Source organism: Mercenaria mercenaria, chromosome 5, assembly GCF_021730395.1.
Source record: "Mercenaria mercenaria strain notata chromosome 5, MADL_Memer_1, whole genome shotgun sequence".
Taxonomy (NCBI): domain Eukaryota; kingdom Metazoa; phylum Mollusca; class Bivalvia; order Venerida; family Veneridae; genus Mercenaria; species Mercenaria mercenaria.
The window spans coordinates 83,243,218-83,266,561 of record NC_069365.1 but is presented as its reverse complement, the minus strand read 5'-3'; the positions used below and the strand labels follow the sequence as shown (position 1 = coordinate 83,266,561).

Here is a 23,344-nt window from a genome sequence, read left to right as displayed (position 1 = left end):
GAGTACTGTAACTGGAGTTATTCATCCTATCTTATCGTCATTCATCTGTCAAAACTTTTATACGTCCATCTTTTCTTGCTTACGTACCGGTGGGAGGGGGTGGGGGGGAGGGGGCTGCAGACAAGATTATCCTGGTTATAATTTAAGGTCATATTATGACATAGTGTATGAGCAATTCTTAATTCACAATATCTTTGACAATTTTGAAAGAATGATTAATGATGGGCTAGAAAAACAATCTTAACATGTCTGCAGGATTTTCCAAACCTCCGGGACAGTGAGGATAAAATATCTTGCGGGCACTCTAATTTCCATTCCACACTGTTCGTTGGGTTTGGTAAAACCAGTCGTATAACATCATCTTTTCAATGGAGGGGAGACAACTGTATCATTGGAAGGCATTTATGTGTCAGTATTATAGTTGGCTTAGAACAGAGGCAACTTAAATGAATAAATATATTACAGGTGTTCAGAGAGCCTAAAAGAGCTGGTCAGGCAGACAAGGTGCTACAGGATTATACAACATGTATACAGGTAAGTTTGTACTCATTACTGTCAAATCATAAATATAAGTGAGAAGCAGGATCAGTTTTTGTTAAGGTAATTGTATCAGTCAATTAATATTTTCCAAAATGAATTTGCTCCTGATTACAAATGAAGAAAAAGTTTTCAAATTTGATGGAGGCAAATGGTATTTCAGTGAATAATACCTCTTGCTGCCAAATCCTGTTTAATAACAAGTACTAAAAATTTGAACTTACATGGTCATAATGCCTTCGTTTAAAACATGGCTGCAATATTTTTTTTTATTTTGAATTTAGAACATAATATTATTCTTGTGTTAAACCCTGTTTTCAGTAATTGTTTTTCTCATATAATTGTCATAGGATTTCATATTTCATTACTATAGGAGAAACCATTTATTTGATTACCTCCCTTTACAGCTCTGACTATGAGTTTTTTTAACTTTATAGAACTTTCAGTTCAGTACTAATGCAGGTTCAAAGAAGTGTCAAGGTGTGCTTGTTTATTGTTTGTTTAAAGTTTTGTACCATTTTGGAACAATATTTACAGTTATATAATGGCTAGCAGTAAACCTAACCAGTGTCTAACCAGTGTTCCTGGGTTATGCATCAGTATTAACCTGTTCTTCACAAGTAAACTGATAACTTCTTCAGATAAATGGAAGACCAATAATTTCAGAATCAATTTCTTCCATTAAATATCCACATAGAGTATAACACTTTGCCCAGGGATCTAAAGGTCTGTGCTATTAATATACTGTTCTGTGTTGTTATCATTTATAGAACTGCAATGGAAGTATAACAGGGTAGAACTGCAATGAAGTGTTACAAGATCTGTATTTTTATGAGTTGTTACCAGTTATAAACTGGTGTGGAAGTAAAACAAGTTCTGTACTGTTCTGTGTTGTTATCAATTATAGAACTGCAGGTCTATACTGTTCTGTGTTGTTACCCATTACTGAACTGCAATGGAAATACAACAAGGTTTTTAGAATAAAGTACAACAGGAATTGTACTGTCCTGTTTCGTTATCAGTTATAGAGCTGCAGTGGAAATATAACAGGGTCTATACTGTTCTGTGTTGTTATCAATTATAGAACTGTAGTTGATGTATAACAGGGTCTGTACTGTTCTGTGTTGTTATCAATTATAAAACTGGAGTGGAAGTATAACAGGGTCTGTACTGTTCTGTGTTGTTATCAATTATAGAACTAGAGTGGGAAGTATAACAGGGTCTGTACTGTTCTGTGTTGTTATCAATTATAGAACTGGAGTGGGAAATATAACAGGGTCTTTATCAATTATAGAACTGCAGTGGAAGTATAACAGGGTCTGTACTGTTCTGTGTTGTTATCAATTATAGAACTGCAGTGGAAGTATAACAGGGTCTGTACTGTTCTGTGTTGTTATCAATTATAGAACTGCAGTTGAAGTATAACAGGGTCTGTACTGTTCTGTGTTGTTATCAGTTATAGAACTGCAGTGGAAGTATAACAGGATCTGTACTGTTCTGTGTTGTTATCAGTTATAAAACTGCAGTTGAAGTATAACAGGGTCTGTACTGTTCTGTGTTGTTATCAGTTATAAAACTGCAGTTGAAGTATAACAGGGTAAAACTGCAGTGGAAGTATAACAGGGTCTGTACTGTTCTGTGTTGTTATCAATTATAAAACTGCAGTGGAAGTATAACAGGGTCTGTACTGTTCTGTGTTGTTATCAATTATAAAACTGCAGTTGAAGTATAACAGGGTCTGTACTGTTCTGTGTTGTTATCAATTATAAAACTGTAGTGGAAGTATAACAGGGTCTGTACTGTTCTGTGTTGTTATCAATTATAAAACTGCAGTGGAAGTATAACAGGGTCTGTACTGTTCTGTGTTGTTATCAATTATAAAACTGCAGTTGAAGTATAACAGGGTCTGTACTGTTCTGTGTTGTTATCAATTATAGAACTGCAGTGGAAGTATAACAGGGTCTATACTGTTTTATATTGTTATCAATTATAGAACTGCTAGAACTGCTGTGTCGTTATCAATTATAGAACTGCAGTGGGAGTATAGCATGGTCTGTACTGTTCTGTGTTGTTATCAGTTATAAAACGGTAGTTGAAGTATAACAGGGTCTGTACTGTTCTGTGTCGTTATCAATTCTAGAACTGCATTGGAAGTATAACAGGGTCTGTACTGTTCTATGTTGTTATCAATTATAAAAATGCAGTTGAAGTATAACAGGGTCTGTACTGTTCTGTGTTGTTATCAATTATAAAGTGTAGTTGAAGTATAACAGGGTCTATACTGTTTTATATTGTTATCAATTATAGAACTGCTGTGTCCTTATCAATTCTAGAACTGCAGTGGAAGTATAACAGGGTCTGTACTGTTTTGTGTCGTTATCAATTCTAGAACTGCAGTGGAACTATAACAGGGTCTGTACTGTTCTGTGTCGTTATCAGTTCTAGAACTGCAGTGGAAGTATAACAGGGTCTGTACTGTTCTGTGTCGTTATCAATTCTAGAACTGCAGTGGAAGTATAACAGTGTCTGTACTGTTCTGTGTCGTTATCAATTCTAGAACTGCAGTGGAAGTATAACAGGGTCTGTACTGTTCTGTGTTGTTATCAGTTATAGAACTGCAGTGGAAGCGTAACAGGGTCTGTACTGTTCTGTGTTGTTATCAATTATAGAACTGCAGTGGAAGTATAACAGGGTCTATACTGTTCTGTGTTGTTATCAATTATAGAACTGCAGTGGAAGTATAACAGGGTCTATACTGTTCTGTGTTGTGGGTGGAAAGATGAGTGAAGGTATCAACTTCTCAGATGATCTTGGAAGGTATGTTTCTGTTCAATTTTAGGTCATACTGACTCATTTCAAGTAATATGACAACTTTCAGACTACTTATGGAGGAACATCCCAGGTGCATCTTTGAACATAATGTTTGTTCCGCCATATTCCTCATATGTAAGTTTTTCTTCATAAACAATTGAAGTAACTCCAGCAGGTTGTTTTTATACTGACATTTTTATTGCCATTTGCTCCCAGAACATAGGTTAAGCCATCAGATAAAAACAAACTCTTTATTTTCTCTATAAGCTTTATAAACTTACATAATGTTTGTAGTGTTTATAAAAAAAATCCATTCAACCAGGGAGCCAGGCTACCCTTCAGTGTATTTTGTACTGCCAGACCAGATGAAGTATGGAGATAGATGTTCAACAAACTTGGTCAGGCCAAGACGTAATGCAAAATTAAGAATGTCCAGTAATTTTGTTTTACAGATGCGTGATGATGGTGGGCATGCCGTACCCAAACATCAACTCTCCAGAACTGAAGGAGAAGATGGACTACCTCAATGCAAACTTTGTTAGTATCAAAGTTGTTTATTTGATAAGGTTGAATTGACAGGTCTTGTGTAAACCACATCAAACTGTGGCAAATTTTGAAATTAAGTAACCCCCTCACCTCCGCATCCCGCCTCCTCGCCCTTTTTCTCATGGAATTAACCCTTACCCTTTCAAATTCCTATAAAGAACTTGTTCATCTTTCAATTTGGACAGTACTATTAACTGTTAAAAGGGGTGTCTACCATAAAGATACTGAATGGGGAAACAGTGCAGATCATGATCAGACTGCACGGATATGCAGGCTGATCATGATTTACACTGGTTGAAAAAGCAGAATCATTCGTGTCCAGCATGATAAGGGTTAAGGTTGTTTTGATATAAGATGAAACTCAATGCTCAAAAACAAAATCTACTCCTTTACTACAACATACATGTTATGCCAATTTATGTTGGTTTCTATGACATTAAATTTATCATTAAGAGCATTGATAATCAGATTAGCGATAAAGGGTCATCATGACCGTTATAGTAACTGAAATATAAATATTTATTTCTGCATTGGATTAGAGGTCTGTGCAGAGTTGCTGGCCTTGTTGGTCTGGTCTATTTTTAGATATTATCAGATAACAAAGAAAATTGTTTGTAGTGCATAATTTGACTGATTTTTCATCTTTTTTATTATTTGGTGAATAAATAATAATGTAATTATTTAGTTTGTTTTAAAATACAGACAGAAGAAAACTGAATGCTTGAAAATATGTAAGAATTATTGATACAGAATGAATGTCTGAATTATTGAACATGATTTAAAAAGGTCTCTTCGTTTATGATATTATAAAACTCTTGGTTTTGCCTCATTAGTTATCATTTAAATAATGGGGAAAATCTGTTCAAAGCATACTTACCTGGTACAGGGAACACCGTGATCAGCAAGGCGGTTTCCCCAGGAAGAGGCCCTTCCATTGCACTTCGGTTGGGCTGACGCCTGCGATAGCCCCAAATGTGGGTTACTCGGGTACGCAATTTATTGGTGTGGGGACTGCGTTCGCGCTATCCCTGAAATAAAGAAACAAAAAGAAAGTGCAGAAATAGTTGTTTAGTGATATAACCAATATATGGTGTCAGTTGTATTGTAGCAATATCTCAAGAAATAAGGAATCAAAGTGAAGGAAAATAAGAAAATGCAGGAACAGTTGTAGAGTGGTGTGACCAATGCTTTGTGTCAGCTGTATTGTAGCAATGTACATGAAAATTGTTCAGTTTTAAGAACTAATTTGATTACTTACTTCACTTTTCTGTTGGAAATTTCAACTTCATTTATGGTCCCATGACAATGTATCTTCCAGTAAAAGAGCAGTAACATTTCCTTTCGAAACATTAATATGTCAAGTTCATTTTTAGCTCATCTGATTTTTTGAAGAAAAAAAGATGAGTTATTGTCATCACTTGATCGGCATTGGCGTTGTCATTGGCATTGGCATTAGAGTTGCCTGGTTAAGTTTTATATTTAGGTCAGCTTTTCTCCTAAACTCAAAGCTATTGCTTTAAAACTTGCAACACTTGTTCATCATCAATAGCTGACTCTGTACAGCAAGAAACATAACACCATCCTGTTTTTTGCAAGAATTATGGCCCCTTTTGGACGTAGAAAATATCAGATTTCTTGGTTAAGTTTTATGTTTAGGTCAACTTTTCTCCTAAACTATCAAAGCTATTGCTTTGAAATTTGCAACACTTGTTCACCATAATAAGCTGACTCTGTACAGCAAGAAACATAACTCCATCCTGCTTTTTGCAAGAATAATGGCCCCTTTTGGACTTAGAAAATCAGATTTCTTGGTAAAGTTTTGTGTTTAGGTCAGCTTTTCTCCTAAACTATCAAAGCTATTGCTTTAAAACTTGCAACACTTGTTCACCATCAAAAGCTGACTATGAACAGCAAGAAACATAATTCCATCCTGCTTTTTGCAAGAATTATTGCCCCTTTTGGACTTAGAAAATATCAGATGTTAGATTTTAAGCCATCATTGAGCCCGCCCGCTTAGCTCAGTCGGTAGAGCGTTGGTCTACGGATCGCAGGGTCGTGAGTTCGATCCTCGGGCGGGGCGTATGTTCTCCGTGACTATTTGATGAACAACATTGTGTCTGAAATCATTAGTCCTCGACCTCTGATTCATGTGGGGAAGTAGGTAGTTACTTGTGGAGAACAGGTTTGTACTGGTACAGAATCCAGGAACACTGGTTAGGTTAACTGCCCGCCGTTAATGACTGAAATGCTGTTGAAAAACAGCGTTAAACCCAAAACAAACAAACAATGCCATAATTGGTGTGGCCATCTCTAGGGATTACTGTGAAATTATTATATTTGTGGAGGGTAAATTTTCATGGATTTTTTAATCCACGAAATTTAATCCCAACGAACAAGTAAAATTTCTATTCATTTCATGTTCAAAAGTTGAAATCCACGAATTCATATCCCGACGAAATTGCTGTTTTGACCAAAACCACGAAATTTCATGCCCCCGAAATTAAATGATTTCACAGTATTCATTGGAGTGCACTGAAACTTGATACAAATCTGAAGCATGGTGAGTGTAAGTGTGAGGTCTGTACATCCAAGGTTTAGGTCACAGGCAAGGCACTTGGTTTAGGGTTATTTATGTCTCCACTGTAGTCTAAATAAAAACTATTCAGTGGATGGGATTTCAATGAACTGTTCACAGAATGATGTTACTGGACTAGATCTGTTTCTGATGGCATGGAAGTTAATTAAGCTCTAATCATTTGAATAAAACACGAGTAGGACCTTCATTATCGTAGCGTATCAGTATCCTTGGACTCTGTAGCTCTTTGAAAATGGATATTCTAGTAAGAAATAGAAAACAAATGGAATTAATTTTTCAAATATGTTTCAGCCAAAGGACAAGGAAGGAAGGCAGCCAGGTCAAGTTCATTATGAGAACCTGTGTATGAAAGCTGTTAATCAGTCCATAGGTACGATTCTTAAATCGTAAAAGGTATTATTCTTTCTAATCAGTCCATGTGTGGGGCTTTTTGCCCACTTGAACAGGTGAGTTATTCTGATATCCATGTGTTCGTCATCGTCTGCCATAATTATATTGTTAACATTTTTACTGTGAACACTCCAGAGGTGTAAATTTTGGCCAAATCTTACTGAAAGTTTGAATGTTTGCCTCGAAATCTTGGATGAGTTTGAAACTTGGTCATCTGGGTTCACAAGTAATACCACAAGGTCAAATTATAGTAAAGCTTGTTAACACTCCAGAGACCATATTTTCTACCTGATATGAGTTGCCAGATTTTACAGACGAAAATTTTTCATTCTAACACCATGTGTACATATTTATACTAGAGAAGATGTAGTAGATGAAACCAAATTTTTATACTAAATTTTCATTTATGCCAAGTATATTGTTCATGGGAGGTAATTCAGAAATATTTCTTTGCATATATATTTAGCTTGGGAAAGAGAACATTGTTCTGTTTCAGGTCGTGCAATCAGACATCAAGGAGACTATGCCACGATTTTGTTGTTAGATAGACGCTACAGTAGAGCAGGGACCGTCGCAAAATTGCCAGGGTGGATATCAAAACATCTGCAGAAGATGGACAAGTTTGGCAATGTATTCTCAGCAGTGTCGAAGGTATTACAGATTTTCAATCAGTTTCTGTAACATTGTTTTAACCTCTTTTATTATGTCTCCCACCGTGTTACACAGTGGTGTGGGAGACATATTGATTTACTCCTGTCTGTGTGTCCGTCTGTCACAAAGCTTATCTGCATTCTAAGTCGAACATTTCTCATCCGATCTTCACCAAACTTGAACAAAATGTGTTTGCCAATAAGTCCTCGGCCAAATTCGATAACCCAGTCACTTCTGAATTATGGCCCTTGAACATAATTACTGATGCACAGATGTAGCCCAGTTACTGTAGGCTTACTTATTTTAGCAGTGTACTAATAACAGCGCTTTTAGCGCTATCGCTCGTGCGCTAATTCATGTCCGCGCATTAATTTGTCCAAGCATTTTCATGTACATTTTCATTTGATGATGTTTTCTTCGAACTTTTGCAAATAATTACTCTTGAGAGTTTGCAGTAGTTACACTGCTTGCTAATATTTTAAGTTTCGAATGATATTCCTGTTTATTGTTTATATTATTATTTTAAATAAATGATCATACAAAATCAAATATTTAAGCTTGTAGTTTGTGTTTCTTCTCGTTTGATCAAGTTGTTATCGATTTCCGTATCACCTTCGGGCAAGTCCGTTGTTGCAGTCACTCGTTTACGGAAAAGTGTGAACGTTTGTATTAAGACACAATGCATGTAGGACAAAGGGGATTCAGTGATTAAAAAGTGTGACAATCTCGTTTTATTTCAGCAGTTATAACTAGTATACAGAATATAAAACACACAGATTATTATAATTAAATACGAGAAGAGATTTATGGTACAACACTTAAGTAAATAATTTCAAATAAATCGTACTTTCTTTAGCCCACTAACAGTGAAAAAGGTTGATTTCATTATCAGTATGACGTATAATAACAGCAGAAACACATTACATAAAAGTTGCCGATGGTTAACTTTATTTCCGAATATTTTCGTGAATCTCCGTACATCTCTGAGAGCCTCATCTTGGACAGCGCTAAAATAAGAAATTAGCGGTCTTGCGAGAGCGCTAATTCACGTCCACGCATTAATTAGAAATTTCACCAAAAATTGCGTTTGCGCTGAATTTTTGCAGCGCTAATAAATGTACGCCTACAGTACTCCAGTTCTAACAGATACCAATATGCTGCAAACAGTATATAAAGACAGACTTACTATTCAGATGATTAGGAGGTCGTGGGAGACATGCGCTTTTCTCAAAAGCACCTCTAGTTTTAAGATGTGACAAGAAATGGGAGGTTTAAAAAGCAAAATATTTGGTGTATCAAATACAAATAAAGTAGATAAAAAAAAAATCATTCCAACTTCATAAGCTTATACTGTATTACTAATATGCTAGAAGTACAGTTGACCAGAAGTTAATGATAGTGGTCTTAAAGTAACTTGTTATTCTGAAGTAGATTATATTTACCTGTACATATTACAGTGAAGTTAAATAGACTGAACTACCCGTTACACTTTCACTTACCTGTACATATTACAGTGAAGTTAAATAGACTGAACTACCCGTTACACTTTCACTTACCTGTACATATTACAGTGAAGTTAAATAGACTGAACTACCCGTTACACTTCCACTTACCTGTACATATTACAGTGAAGTTAAATAGACTGAACTACCCGTTACACTTCCACTTACCTGTACATACTACAGTGAAGTTAAATAGACTGAACTACCCGTTACACTTTCACTTACCTGTACATACTAAGTGAAGTTAAATAGACTGAACTACCCGTTACACTTCCACTTACCTGTACATATTGTTACACTTTCACTTACCTGTACATATTAGAGTGAAGTTAAATAGACTGAACTACCCGTTACACTTTCACTTACCTGTACATATTACAGTGAAGTTAAATAGACTGAACTACCCATTACACTTTCACTTACCTGTACATATTACAGTGAAGTTAAATAGACTGAACTACCCGTTACACTTTCACTAACCTGTACATATTACAGTGAAGTTAAATAGACTGAACTACCCGTTACACTTTCACTTACCTGTACATATTACAGTGAAGTTAAATAGACTGAACTACCCGTTACACTTCCACTTACCTGTACATATTGTTACACTTTCACTTACCTGTACATATTAGAGTGAAGTTAAATAGACTGAACTACCCGTTACACTTTCACTTACCTGTACATATTACAGTGAAGTTAAATAGACTGAACTACCCGTTACACTTCCACTTACCTGTACATATTACAGTGAAGTTAAATAGACTGAACTACCCGTTACACTTCCACTTACCTGTACATATTACAGTGAAGTTAAATAGACTGAACTACCCGTTACACTTTCACTTACCTGTACATACTACAGTGAAGTTAAATAGACTGAACTACCCATTACACTTTCACTTACCTGTACATATTACAGTGAAGTTAAATAGACTGAACTACCCGTTACACTTAAAATATAAAGTGGAACCAGTCACTAATTGTTGTGCTTTAAATGGATAATATTTTCTTGCTGTTTCAAAAAATGTATGAATGCACATGTGATGGCATTTTTAATTCAGCATTAAGCCATATTCACAAATTTAACTAATTAAAGGGACATTACTCACTCTCTGGAAAAAAACTTCGAGTTTATTTTCTGTTTCAGTTCTTTTCTGCAAAGAAAAAAAGCTGAAGTGAAGAGAACAAAAAAGCTGAAGTAGAGATCATCTAGTTGGAATAAGATCTAAAGACACAAGAAGGGACTATTCAGTTTTGCAATAATTGGAAGTTTATGGATAAACTTGCTGAGAGCTTTGTAGTTAACTGTCCAAAATTTAAAGAAAATGACTGAAACATGTTCTGTAAACTGGTATTTTGGAGGAAAAGTTCCCTATTTGTGAAATAGTATTCTGTAAAAAAAATCTTTGAAAGGTGAAAGAAGGAAAATGATTTTGAAATTTTTATTATGGAACTTTGCATCATAATGACTGTCTGGACTAAATGTCTGTTAATTTCAAGATGAACATTTCTTAATACTGTATCAAGCCTTAATTGCTTATATTAGTACAGTTGTGTAGGTTTGCAGTAAAATGATGTACCAGTAAATCTGAAACCATGTTACTTGGTTAGTACAAAGCATATTTATTTTGTATGCTGAAGAAAAAATGACAAAATATGCTCTTGCAACAAGCCATAATATCCAGAAAAATAGTAAAAATGGTTGAGTACAAGGTCGTTAAAAACGTTCTACATTTAGGAATTGTTGTTGGCTTAAGACTGTTATGAAGATTTCTTGTTATTTTGGTTGTGTTGCAGATACCTGTTAATAATAAAATGTATTGGAGAGAAAAAGAACATCTAAAGTATTTTTACCAGTGCAGAGGTTCAGCTATTGTATTCAGCCTTCATCTGTCAACACAGTGGAGATCTCATTGCATCCTCCCATATTACTATATTGGTGTCTCTGTTACCCATTTTTCAGGGACACTTGCATATTCAAATTACTACACATAAATACTTATACCGAGCTGCGGTGGCCTAATGGATAAGGCACCTGCCTCGCAATCGGGAGGTCGAAGGTTCCAGACCTGTCAGAGGCGGGTCTTTTTACTGAAGAGTAACACTTTACTTTTAGTTTACTATTTATCATTATAACAACAACATACAAGACCAAGGCCACACTGGTCATGTATTCTTTATTTTGTGTCTGTGCCACCTAGGTAGGAAAGCTTTTCAATTACTAAGTCCAAGGTCCATCATGATTTCTTTCCAGTTATAGACAACTATAAACACAAACTTTTTTGAGCATTAATTGAAAAACTATTGTCATCTTTCAGAAGTTTAATAGATTTAAGGCATAGCATACCTGACAGCAATAAAATGAAGTATACATAAAAATTTCATAAAGGTAAAGTAACAAAACAAAGCAGTCACAGAATCCCATTGACTAGTTATTCATTTTAACAATGTTTCAACAGTTGAGTATAAACAGTCAGAGCAGAAGAAAATTAAGCAATGTTACATGAAAATATAAATATTTTTACTGTACACAATGTTTCAACTTGTGATAATGTTCAATTTAAGGCAGCTTGATTTGAAACAATTGTATAAATTGTAGTGAACAGGAGTTATATAACAGAATTCAAAACTGATGGTAACTTTGAATAAATATTAAAATTGTGCAGAGGCTGAGAGGGGGTGATTTTTACTTCTCTATTTAAATATTTAGATTGCAAAATATATAATTACAGACATGATTTTATTGACATAATATGCATGTTTTACGGGAAAAAAAAGTTCTAACACCTTGTTCAAATTTTGAAGTTCTTTCGACTTCTGATCATAAACATTTTCAAACAGTATAATAATTTTACAGAACTTCATAATTTAGCTTCAATTCTTTGAAGGTTTCTATTTGACTTTATCACTTTCCATCCATGTTGGCAACATGGCACTGGCAAAAAAGATTAACTTCAGGGCAAAACTTTCATCTTTCTTGGAAAATAGTCCTTTTCCCCACCCTGTAACACCACTAGTTACCAGGAGAATATGGTATTTGTATGTAACATTAAGTTTCTGTTAATACTTCATGTATACATGCTTGTTTAATTGTTACAATTTTCATCAAATGGAAACTTTGCAGCTTAAAGGTAAGGAAAGACCTCTATAAGCCCCATGATATATTACTTCAGGCACAGGATGGGTACCCGAATTGAAAAACTGACTGCTTGCCAGTTGTGTATTTTCCCTAACCCATGAAAAGAATTCTACTCCCTAAACCCGATTACCAATCCACAGTGATAAGGGACAAGTGATTTGATGCCACAAGGCCCACAGATATGAGTATGTTCATAAAAATTATTTATGTTAGCACTTCATACTACATGTAAAAATAAAAAAAATATATACAAATCTGTGATTACAATGTATGAAAAAATAAAAGCTATACATTTGCATATTAATTGTATACCTGAAAAAATGTTAAAAGATATATAATTTTAAATGGCTACATGGCATAATGTTTAATAGCATTAAGCAGTATTTACAAAACATCCCATTCATTAGGCAAATATGTACATTCATACTAATTTAGCTCTGGCCAACAAGAGACATATGCCACCCATGATGGCCTATCGTACTTCCAGTCCAGAGATTCACTATGACTTGGATACCCAAAATAATATAATTTATCGACTGACCTATGAAGTTTGTGGACTTTTGGTCAAAATATTCTTTACTGTTCTAAAACTGTTTTCAGTCTCAAGGTCAATATGACCTTGGCTTTTGATATTTTGTCCCCTGAAACAAGACGGGCCAATTATCCTATAACGTTTGATGGCAATAAGCCAGAGTTCTTGAGATACAAAGAGGAAACCATTTTCAGTTGCAAGGTCACTGTGACTCGAACATACTAACCTCGAAACAATTTTGCTCATTTACTCAGATGGTCATCCTATGAAGTCTCGACTGTAAGGCAAAGCAATCCACTTTTCCAGTGGAAACTGTTTTAAAGTCTCGAGGCCACTTGATCTTGACCTAATGACCGCTAAAACAACAGGGACGTCTACTGACCACAAGCAATCATCTTGCCAAGTTTGACTACTAGTGATAATAAGAAAGTAAATGGTCTCATGGCTGACCATCAGTAAGCAAAACAATCTTCCTTCAAACCTCCTCTTTGAAGTGGGTTGGGGTGGGGGGTGGGGAGCATAAAAATGATGTGTAGTCCTAAATTGTCTAATTACATATGAGCACTGCCAAACAGTGAGTTAACATTGGTATTAATTCCCAACTGATGGTTCAGTGCAAGAATTTAAATGCGAAATTGTGTACATTACTATTTGTGTCAAAGAAAAGTTGAAATATATCACAGAAAATTCAGGTCATGTATATAGTTATAGGCCTCTGATTGAATCACAATACATAATGATTCTGTGTATATTGTACATATTTAAATATCACAATAATTCAAACAAGTATTAATAACATTTTTATCACAGCATTTTGTTCAAAATATTGATATACTTTCAATGTTTTCTAATTTAAAATATATAAAACATTCTTGACATAACAGCTTTGTTTCTGTAGATTTGAAACACACATAAATATAGATCTGTTACCAAAATATTTGCACGATTTTATTTAACCTGTATTTTCAGATGCAATCCTTGCTTAAAAGTAGACCAGGCCAGTCTAAAAAACATGCCTTGGTTTAGATTTTGTCCCCCAAAAAATGTACAGAGTTTTCTGACTTAACCAGGTTCTCCGGAGTTGTTTTTTTAATCTTTTCTCAAATCGCTGTTTGGATAACTCTAATTCACCCTTTATGTCATAATTGTTAGTGGAAACATATTCCAGACTACTGACTTTATACATTAATTTACTCAACATGTAATAACCAATTATATGAAACCTATTCCAAACTAACTGACGTAACAAAGTAGATAAATGGTAGAGTTTTTGAAACACTACCACTATCTGGACACAATATGATGAATTAAATTAACTATAGCCTGAATAAGCTATAAATAAAGCAATGAAATTGAAGTATAGTAACATATAGTAGTCCATCATCAGTTGGAGGCCACCAGGATGTTATAACAAGACTCATCGATACTTCGTTCTGAACTATCTGCCCAGTAAGTGAGAAAGTGACATCTTAAATTTTAAGTTTACTGTGTATAATTTTTCTAGCATGTTAATTGGTTCAATATGAGCTTGAAATTGACCTTTGACATGACTGCATTTGAAAATTGGTCTCCATACATATTTCTTCAAGTTGCAATAATAAGCTTGGCACACTGGTAACAACTTGGAAAGTCATGGACAAGAGTAAACAATGTGATGGTAAAATGAGTTCATATCACAAATGCACAAGAGACTAATGCAAAATGACCACATTTCTTTGTGAAAATTGCCATAGCTGGATCCTTTCTGCTTATAATAAATATGATATTGAGCACAATCCTCAAAGCTCAGTAAGCAAAAAATAGAAATCAGAAATATTTCTATTTTTTAAAGTACATTGCACCATATGATTTGCGTTGCATAGTCAGTTTTGTTGGGTTTAAAGTCCCATCAATATCTAATGGCCCTTCGCAATGTTTGGCTAAACCAATGGTGCCCTGTCTAGATCCGATTTCATGTATAAGTAGACACCTAAGTAGAATGTTTGTGTCTGTAGTCCTGAATGATAGCCCATCAAGATGGCTTCCTCACATGAAAAGGAATTCAACCTTTGCAAGGCTATAACTTAACACCACTGCTTGAAAAGAGACCAGCTTAATTTTACAACTATTTCCGTACTTCATCAACTCTCCACCTCAACAAACGCAGCAGGAAACATGCCCCTGTGACCGTCTTTGATTCCCCACCTCCAGTCCTCCGCTCCTTCGACAAGGTCCTGAACCACAAACCTGTCGCCTGTCTGAAACGTCAGCTCTTTATCAGTCTCGCCTTTAAACTCATACAAGGCCACACCATAGGTCTCAGCAACATCATCTGCTGGTTCTTGAGCTGTAAGAAATGAAGAAAAATTTGTTTCTAAATGCAAATATTTTCTTACTATTAAAACAGCGAAACCTGTTGTAACTCGACAGTTAAAGAAATTAAATCTTGGGCAAATTTACAATCATTATGTAGCATAAGGCCACACTATAAATGTTAAACTAACACATCTGTCCCCCAAAAATGATATTACCTGAAACATTGACCTTAAAGTAATAAATTCAACTCTACATATCTACATACATATCATATCCTTCAGTACTAACTAGAATGTGTTAAAAATGCAGGTGTCATAGTTCCAATGGTTACAGCCTCACTTCTGTTCAGCTATTAACCTTTATCCTGCTATATTTCTAAAATGGACAGGTCTATCATTCAGTCTGGGCAGTATCACTGAAAATCTACTGACTGAATAGCGACCAGTGCAGACCATGATCAGCCTGCATGGACGCTTGGTCTGTACTGGTCGAAAGGCAGAAACACTTGCTGCCAGCATTCTAAAGATTAATCCTAATGAAACGGACTAAAGCAACTTCTGCACTGGTCGCAACAGGAAAATCAGTTGCCACTAGCAGGCTAAAGGTTAAATCCTAATGGAACTGACTAAGGCAACTTTGAAAAGTTTAAACTTTACTCTAATGATAAGACAATGTTGGATCCCTTACCAAAAGCAAATACTTCACTGGGTTTAACTACCAACAGGACAACTTTTGCCATTGGGATCTTCTACCAGAGGACATACTTCATAGTTCAGATCAACTACCAACAGGACATATTTCACAGTCAACAGTTTCTATCAACAGGATATACTTCATAGTTTGGATCAACTACAAACAGGACAAATTTCATAATCCAGATAATCTACCACAGTCTGGATCATTATACAAAGAGGGCATACCGGCATTCCTAGTCTGAATTAACTAATGTCATAGTCCGGTTCATCTACCAACTGGCTTGGTTCATCTACCAACTAGTTTAGACCATCTACCAATAGAACATGCATCAGTCGGGATCATCTACCTACAGGACAAATTTCATAGAATCATGTACTTGTCTTATACCACCAACCAATGTTACAGGCTGGTTCAAATACCAACAGGATACATGCCAGTCAGGATCATCTACCAACAGGACATACATCATGATTAGGGTCAACTACAAACAGGACATACTTCATATTCTGGATCATCTATACCAACAGGATATACCAGACAGTCTGGATAATCTATCCTAACCAAAAACAACTGGAACAAAACTTACCATTTATATCAATATCAACTTTAACATCAACAAAACCAGATGGAAACATCCCAATTTTCTCGCCATTTTTTCCTTTCAGCCAATCAGCACTGATTCTTTCAATAATTTCAATATGGTCTCCCTCCCTGAAGCTGAGATCTTCATCAGTTTGTGCTGGGTAGTCATATAATGCAATACAATATGGTGATGGTGATGTTGCTATGGTATCCAAGTCGTGTGAACTTGGAGGGGTGTACCCTGACGAATCGGTCTGAAAAATATTAGCTTTCATTTAGTATAAAAGGTCAGTATTATGCATGTTGTAAGCACTGGCACCAGAACAGAAAGAAAATGCCGCTGTACATGTTATACCCTACCCCTAGGTATTCTATAACAAGAGGACCATGATGGTCCTGAATCGTTCACCTATCCCCACATGACCCAGTGTTGAACTGAGTATGACGTTGTTATTTCTATTATTTGACAAAGTGACCTAGTTTTTCAGCACATGTGACCTAGATATCATCAAGATAAAAAATTCTGACCAATTTTCATGAAGATCCATTGAAAAATATGGCCTCTAGAGAGGTCACAAGGTTTTTCTATTATTTGACCTAATGACCTAGTTTTTGAAGGCACGTGACCCACTTTTAAACTTGACCTAGATATCATCAAGGTGAACATTCTCACCAATTTTCATGAAGATCTCGTGAAAAATATGGCCTCTAGAAAGGTCACAAGGTTTTTCTATTTTTCGACCTACTGACCTAGTTTTTGACGGCACATGACCCAGTTACGAACCTGACCTAGATATCATCAAGCTGAACAGTCTCACCAATTTTCATGAAGATCTCATGAAAAATATGGCCTCTAGAGAGGTCACAAGGTTTTTCTATTTTTAGATCTAAAGACCTAGTTTTTAACCCCACGTGACCCAGTTTCGAACTTGATCTAGATATCATCAAGGTAAACATTCTGACCAATTTTCATGAAGATCCATTGAAAAATATGGCCTCTAGAGAGGTCACAAGGTTTTTCTATTTTTAGACCTACTGACCTAGTTTTTGATCGCACGTGACCCAGTTTCAAACTTGACCTACATATCATCAAGGTGAACATTCTGACCAATTTTCATGAAGATCCATTGAGAAATATGGCCTCTAGAGAGGTCACAAGGTTTTTCTATTTTTAGACCTACTGACCTAGTTTTTAATCCCACATGACCCAGTATCGAACTTAACCTAGATATCATCAAGGTGAACATTCTGACCAATATTCATAAAGATCTCATGAAAAATATGGCCTCTAGAGAGGTCACAAGGTTTTTCTATTTTTAGATCTACTGACCTAGTTTTTACCCCCACGTGACCCAGTTTCGAACTTGACCTAGATATCATCAAGCTGAACATTCTGACCAATTTTCATGAAGATCCATTGAGAAATATGGCCTCTAGAGAGGTCACAAGGTTTTTCTATTTTTAGACCTACTGACCTAGTTTTTGACCCCACATGACCCAGTTTCGAACTTGACCTAGATATCATCAAGGTGAACATTCTGACCAATATTCATGAAGATCTCATGAAAAATATGGCCTCTGGAGAGGTCACAAGGTTTTTCTATTTTTAGACCTACTGACCTGTTTTTGACCCCACGTGACCCAGTTTCGAACTTGACCTAGATATCATCAAGGTGAACATTCTGACCAACATTCATGAAGATCTCATGAAAAATATGGCCTCTAGAGAGGTCACAAGGTTTTTCTATTTTTAGACCTACTGACCTAGTTTTTGACCCCACGTGACCCAGTTTCGAACTTGACCTAGATATCATCAAGGTGAACATTCTGACCAATTTTCATGAAGATCTTGTGAAATATATGGCCTCTAGAGAGGTCACAAGGTTTTTCTATTTTTAGACCTACTGACCTAGTTTTTGACGGCACGTGACCCAGTTTCGAACTTGACCTAGATATCATCAAGGTGAACATTCTGACCAATTTTCATAAAGATCCCATGAAAAATGTGACCTCTAGAGTGGTCACAAGCAAAAGTTTACGGACGGACGGACGCACGCACGGACGGACGACGGACGCCGCGCGATCACAAAAGCTCACCTTGTCACTTTGTGACAGGTGAGCTAAAAACCATGTTCATGAATGGGGAAAATGTACTTACCCATTTCAATTTCACATTTCATACCTAAAAGGCGCAGTTGTGTACTATTGATATTGAACAAGAGGTAATTTATCTTTCATTGTGTACTGGTCACATTTTTTAAATATTTCTTACTTGAGAGAAACAACGCGAAGCTTATAGTTTTTCAACGTTATACAAAAAACTTCGTTGAACTTCCCTAGTGAAGTTCTGGTCTAGATTACAAAACCATTCTGATTGGCTGATGTGAAAATGTATGTCAGTCATTGTTCAACTACACGTGTACGCTAATATGTGTATATGCAGCATAAATGTGCAATATGAATTAAGTAAACAGTACAGATGTATACAAATGTATGACTTCAAATTCAAAATCATATACATGATGAATTTCATTCATCATTTCGAGTTTTATTGTAAAACTGGGAATATTTTGCATTCTGTTTTTGTTTGTTTACATTTCGCCTAACATGTGCACACTGCTGTGACCTCTAGACTGAATGTTCATTAGGGAAGTTCACGCAAGTTTTTTCTGTAACGTGTACGAAAGCATAAAATATGTGGAGTATCTCTGCAATATGAAATATTGAGACAAAGTGACTGGTACATGATGTAAGATAAAATACCGCTTGTTCAATATGCTGGGTACCCATTCACTGAACTGCGCGTTTTAGGTGAGAAATGTACGATTGAAACTGGTTAGTGCACTTTCTCGTTCATGACCATGGTTCTTATAGAACACCTAGGGGTAGGGTATAACATGTACAGAGGCATTTTCTTTCTGTTCTGGTGCCAGTGGTTGTAAGCATTAGTTTTATCATAAAAAGTTCTATGTTCTAGTAAAAGAGTTCCGGGTAAAAAAGTCAAATGAGTTTACAGAAGAGTCTCTGTTTGTCAAGCTGGGACAGCTCGATTCCGTTCTTGAAGCTGAAATTAAATGAAGACAAGGTTGACTTCTAAGAACAGTCTCAGAACCCACTTATTTTAACTATGAAGTTAGCTTTTCAAAAAAAGTTACCACATTGAATTGTCTCTTATACTGCAGGCTAATACTGAAACAGTATTTGTCTGTTACTTGGATATGTCTTGTATTCTTGGGTGTAGATTATCTAAGGGACTAAGTCATTTGTCGTTATCGATTTTCAAGAGTACTCCAGTCAATACCTACAATAACATTCCTGGATCTTGTACCAGTATTGACTATTCTTCAGTAAGTGACCGACAACCTCTCTACCAGACTCAGGTGGAGAACAAATGACTTCAGACACACCTCTCTCTCTCTCTCTCTCTTAAACCAACCTACTGAAGAAACCAGGCCAGCAAGGGACATAAAACTGGCTCAAATTTACTTGTTTACATTCATCATGACATCAAGTTATAACACATGGAACATTAAGACCACACCACTGTTCTAATCTTTTTTTTTTTTATATAAAGCTACAGTCACACATACGGATATGTCCGTGCGTTGAGGTACAGTGCAGATGGGGTTGGTCTGTAGGGGAATAAGTACAGAGCAGTACGTCTTAGTACGGGAAAAATGGTGAGAAACGGGGAACAAACAAAACAAAACAGGATGCGAATAAGTATGGACAGGTACGGGGTACTATGTTGAATTACGTTTTACTGCGCCTGGCAACTTGCCCAGCGCTTGGACGGGTCTGTGGTGAAGTACGTTGAACTACGCTTAAGTATGGACAGCCTTGGATAACTACATTCAGCTACGGCAAGGTACGCTTCAGTACAGATAACTATGTTTTAGTACGTATAACTACTGATGAATAAGTTTCAACCAAGTTGGACTAAAGTCACGCTCAAATGGCTAGGGATCGCTCTTTTGTGCATGTTCAAAAATTGGAGAAACTTGCAAGTTTAGGATAAGTTGAATATGTTTTGACCAAGTGTTGGTACGGATTGATACGGATTACTACTTTGAGGTATGGCTCAGGTACGGATTACGATGTTTCCATCCGTGGCTTGACATAGCTATCCGTGTCGTATGTGTGACTGGGGTATAACACAAAGTATGTGCCATACAGGGTAATTTAAAAAGAGAATACAACTGAAATAATGAACTCCTGTTTGTAAAGTGCCTTTGGTCTTTGCATTATTTATAACACGTAATAAAACTGCTAAACAGTCATTTAGATATTCAATTTAGTAATAAACCTGTTCTTGGTGATCTTCATGGTCATCCCACATTGCCAGTGTGGATGTCAGTTTATCTTCTGCATTCATTCCTGTGAAGTTGTCTCTTTTTGCATGACTGTCTCCCTTAGCATCACCAATGGGTAAGGGAGATAATCCATGTGGCACATGATCCACGAATTGAACAGGAAACTGACCCTTCCTGTCCTCTATTTCACCGTACAACCATTCTTCGTTCACCATATGGGTAACTTTGATAGATTCTCCTGCCTAGTTACAGCAACATAATGAAGACATTAAAATATGTTACAACCCAGAAGGTGTCCTAAAAAAACCTATACTGAAGATATAATAAATCTACATGTAACTTGGTCCAGCTGATTGAAACACATAAACCCTTACTAACAAATGACCAAGTATGGCAGTGGCAATATAGAAGTCCCCTACTAGTTCAAAACTTTGTTAATGTTCATCCATTGAGGTTGTTGGCAACAGATGCTGTTTGAGTAATTGCAGGACCCAGATCTGCAGATGGACAGGTGGACAGATGAAAAGAAAGATGGATAGAGGGGCATTCCTTATGTCCCCTCAGGTGTCCCATCAGTAGGGGACTAAAAATGCTTCAAGATATTGAGATAAGAAACAAAAATGTTTTTACTTAAATTTCAATAGTGAATTTGATCTACAAGCATAGATCATGTACATGACACATTGCCTTATCATGGGGAACACTTATGTGCAGTACTAAGATAATCCACCAATGCACATAAAAGTTTTGGACTGGAAACAATTTTTACTTGAAATTCAATAGTGACCTTGACCTATGACCTACAAGCCTAAGTCATGTATGTGCATAATCTTAATATTGCCCTCTATTCATATACCAAGTTTTTTTAACTTAGCTTGAATACTTTTTGAGTAACTGCAGGATCCAGATTTGCAGATGAACAGACAGATGGATGGAGGGCATTCCTATAGTTCCCACAGATGTTCCACCAGTATAGGACTAATTAAAGTGTAAAGAAAGCATCTTTCTAATAAACAGTATTTTATTAATTTTGGTCATCTCGAGATTTAGCGAAATTTTGCTCTGTCCTTTTTTTTTCAGGCCCTACTGAAAGGTGACCCCATTTATTTGCCTCGTCAAATGACTAGTAAGGGTCGAAGCACATCCCCTAGTAGTCTTACAAATTACAAGATATTAATAGGTACATGTTATGTGCAAATACATTTTTGTAATATGGTTTTTATTTCTTGCTTGAATAGAAAAGCAATAGAGCCCAATTTACTTTTTTCCAATGCTGATAGAAAAGTAAATTTAAACATTCAAACACACTAAGTTAATTTCTTTTCCTAAAGATATGTATATGTAAAATAAAAAAAAAGCTCTCACACTTGTCTGCTTTATCTCTATTTATATATTAACCCCTACCCTGCAAAATTTCTATAATGAACTTGTCCATCCTCCAATTTGGACAGACCCATTAACTACTGGAAGGGGTGATTACCCCAAAAAAATACTAACTGAATGGTGAAAAGTGCAGATCTCGATCAGACTGCAAAGATGTGCAGGTTGATCATGATCCACACTGGTCCCATAGGCAGAACTTATTGTGTCCAGCATCATAAGGGTTAATCTGGTTCCCTCTGTCCCTTCTTACTTTTACAAGGCTATATAATGTTTTTTTCATTTACATCAATATATTGGCTGTATGGAATAGGAAAAAGATATTTAGAAAATCTAAAAAAAAACACCTCTTATATGATATATTGGAGGTTATTTTACCTTTTCTTTCAGTCTTAATCAGCACAGCCTCCAGCAAGTTTTTTCACAGATTTCCAAGTGTTTTTAAAAATTTTGATATTTTTATTTAGTGTTGCCATTTCTTTTTCAATATTAAAATTGAATAATATGTAATTTTTGGCTCCTATTACTGTAGGTGATGAATTAAGCATTTTGCACTGATAAATGTAAATGTACATTTTGAAAAAGATCAGTACTAGGTTTTTGGCTGCTGACGATTCATCATTTTTGCTGTATCCAAATATCACTATATTTTCATTCAAGGAAGAAAATGGGTGAGTTGTTGGTTTCAAGAGCTGACATAAGATTTTGGTTTGTGTCACATTTCCAGAATAAGTGTTCAATTGTTTCGTTTTCCTGTTTGCAAAAAAGAGCAAAACAGACTATCTTTATATTTTATCTTGTACAACAGATCATTTGTTCCTATAATTCTGTGTAGAATTTGAATTTGAAACCATTGTATCTTTGTGTTTTTTCGTGATTTTAAAAGGTAATTCATAGATACATTTCCATTAGTTTTCGTCAAAGTCCAAATTTAATTTTTCTATCCATTTTTCTTGACTTGTTGGCTTTGATGTGTTTGCATTTAAAATGTCATACATTATTTTTGACCCCTTGTTATGTTTTATTATAAATCTAATGTATGGTGGTAACTTTGGTCCATAACTAGCACATACGTTATTTACAGTAAAACCATATTTTTTTTAAAAAGTGTTTAATTGTATTTTGCATTCCCTGAAAAGCTAGGTAATTTGTTCAAAGGTTGTATTTTTCGTTGCTCTATGTACTTAACAGATTTTCACATCTGTTTAATATTATACATTTTTACTCTACTGTATAACTGTTAGTTCCTACTTGGTCTAATACCAACTTGATCTGAATACAATATTTTTTAACAAACATCATAAAATTAATGCATTTCTTTTTAGTTCGAACATTGTTTGCTATATTTACATGAATAATCAATAAAATGGA

The 23,344-nt window shown here is 35.6% G+C and overlaps 2 protein-coding genes and 1 non-coding gene across 9 annotated transcripts in view; 2 read left to right on the top strand and 1 right to left on the bottom strand.

Moving 5' to 3' along the window:
• Nucleotides 1-11,193, top strand: part of LOC123557786 (ATP-dependent DNA helicase DDX11-like) — an 80,930-nt gene extending 69,737 nt beyond the window's left edge. For 5 of the 7 annotated variants that reach the window (XM_053544148.1, XM_053544144.1, XM_053544145.1 and 2 more), the window contains exons 23-28: nucleotides 466-534; nucleotides 3,263-3,354; nucleotides 3,801-3,885; nucleotides 6,782-6,860; nucleotides 7,377-7,531; nucleotides 10,184-11,193. In XM_053544148.1, coding sequence (XP_053400123.1) covers nucleotides 466-534; nucleotides 3,263-3,354; nucleotides 3,801-3,885; nucleotides 6,782-6,860; nucleotides 7,377-7,531; nucleotides 10,184-10,210 — 507 coding nt within the window. In that variant the 3' untranslated portion in view covers nucleotides 10,211-11,193. Of the gene's footprint in view, nucleotides 1-465; nucleotides 535-1,831; nucleotides 1,922-3,206; nucleotides 3,355-3,800; nucleotides 3,886-6,781; nucleotides 6,861-7,376; nucleotides 7,532-10,183 lie in introns of those variants that run through there. The other 2 variants (XR_008371096.1, XM_053544149.1) reach the window with 2 other exon arrangements.
• On the top strand, nucleotides 4,764-4,925 carry LOC123559268 (U1 spliceosomal RNA). Its single transcript, XR_006687925.1, has one exon. It is a non-coding gene; the product is annotated as a U1 spliceosomal RNA (small nuclear RNA).
• Nucleotides 11,194-11,340: 147 nt separating the features above from the next.
• The window catches only part of LOC123558582 (SH3 domain-containing protein 19-like), a 42,772-nt gene continuing 30,768 nt past the window's right edge, over nucleotides 11,341-23,344 (bottom strand). Inside the window, exons 10-12 of the mRNA XM_053544143.1 lie at nucleotides 20,587-20,835; nucleotides 16,285-16,534; nucleotides 11,341-15,033 (exon numbers count right to left, since the gene is read on the bottom strand). Coding sequence (XP_053400118.1) covers nucleotides 14,828-15,033; nucleotides 16,285-16,534; nucleotides 20,587-20,835 — 705 coding nt within the window. The 3' untranslated portion in view covers nucleotides 11,341-14,827. The remainder of the gene's footprint in view (nucleotides 15,034-16,284; nucleotides 16,535-20,586; nucleotides 20,836-23,344) is intronic.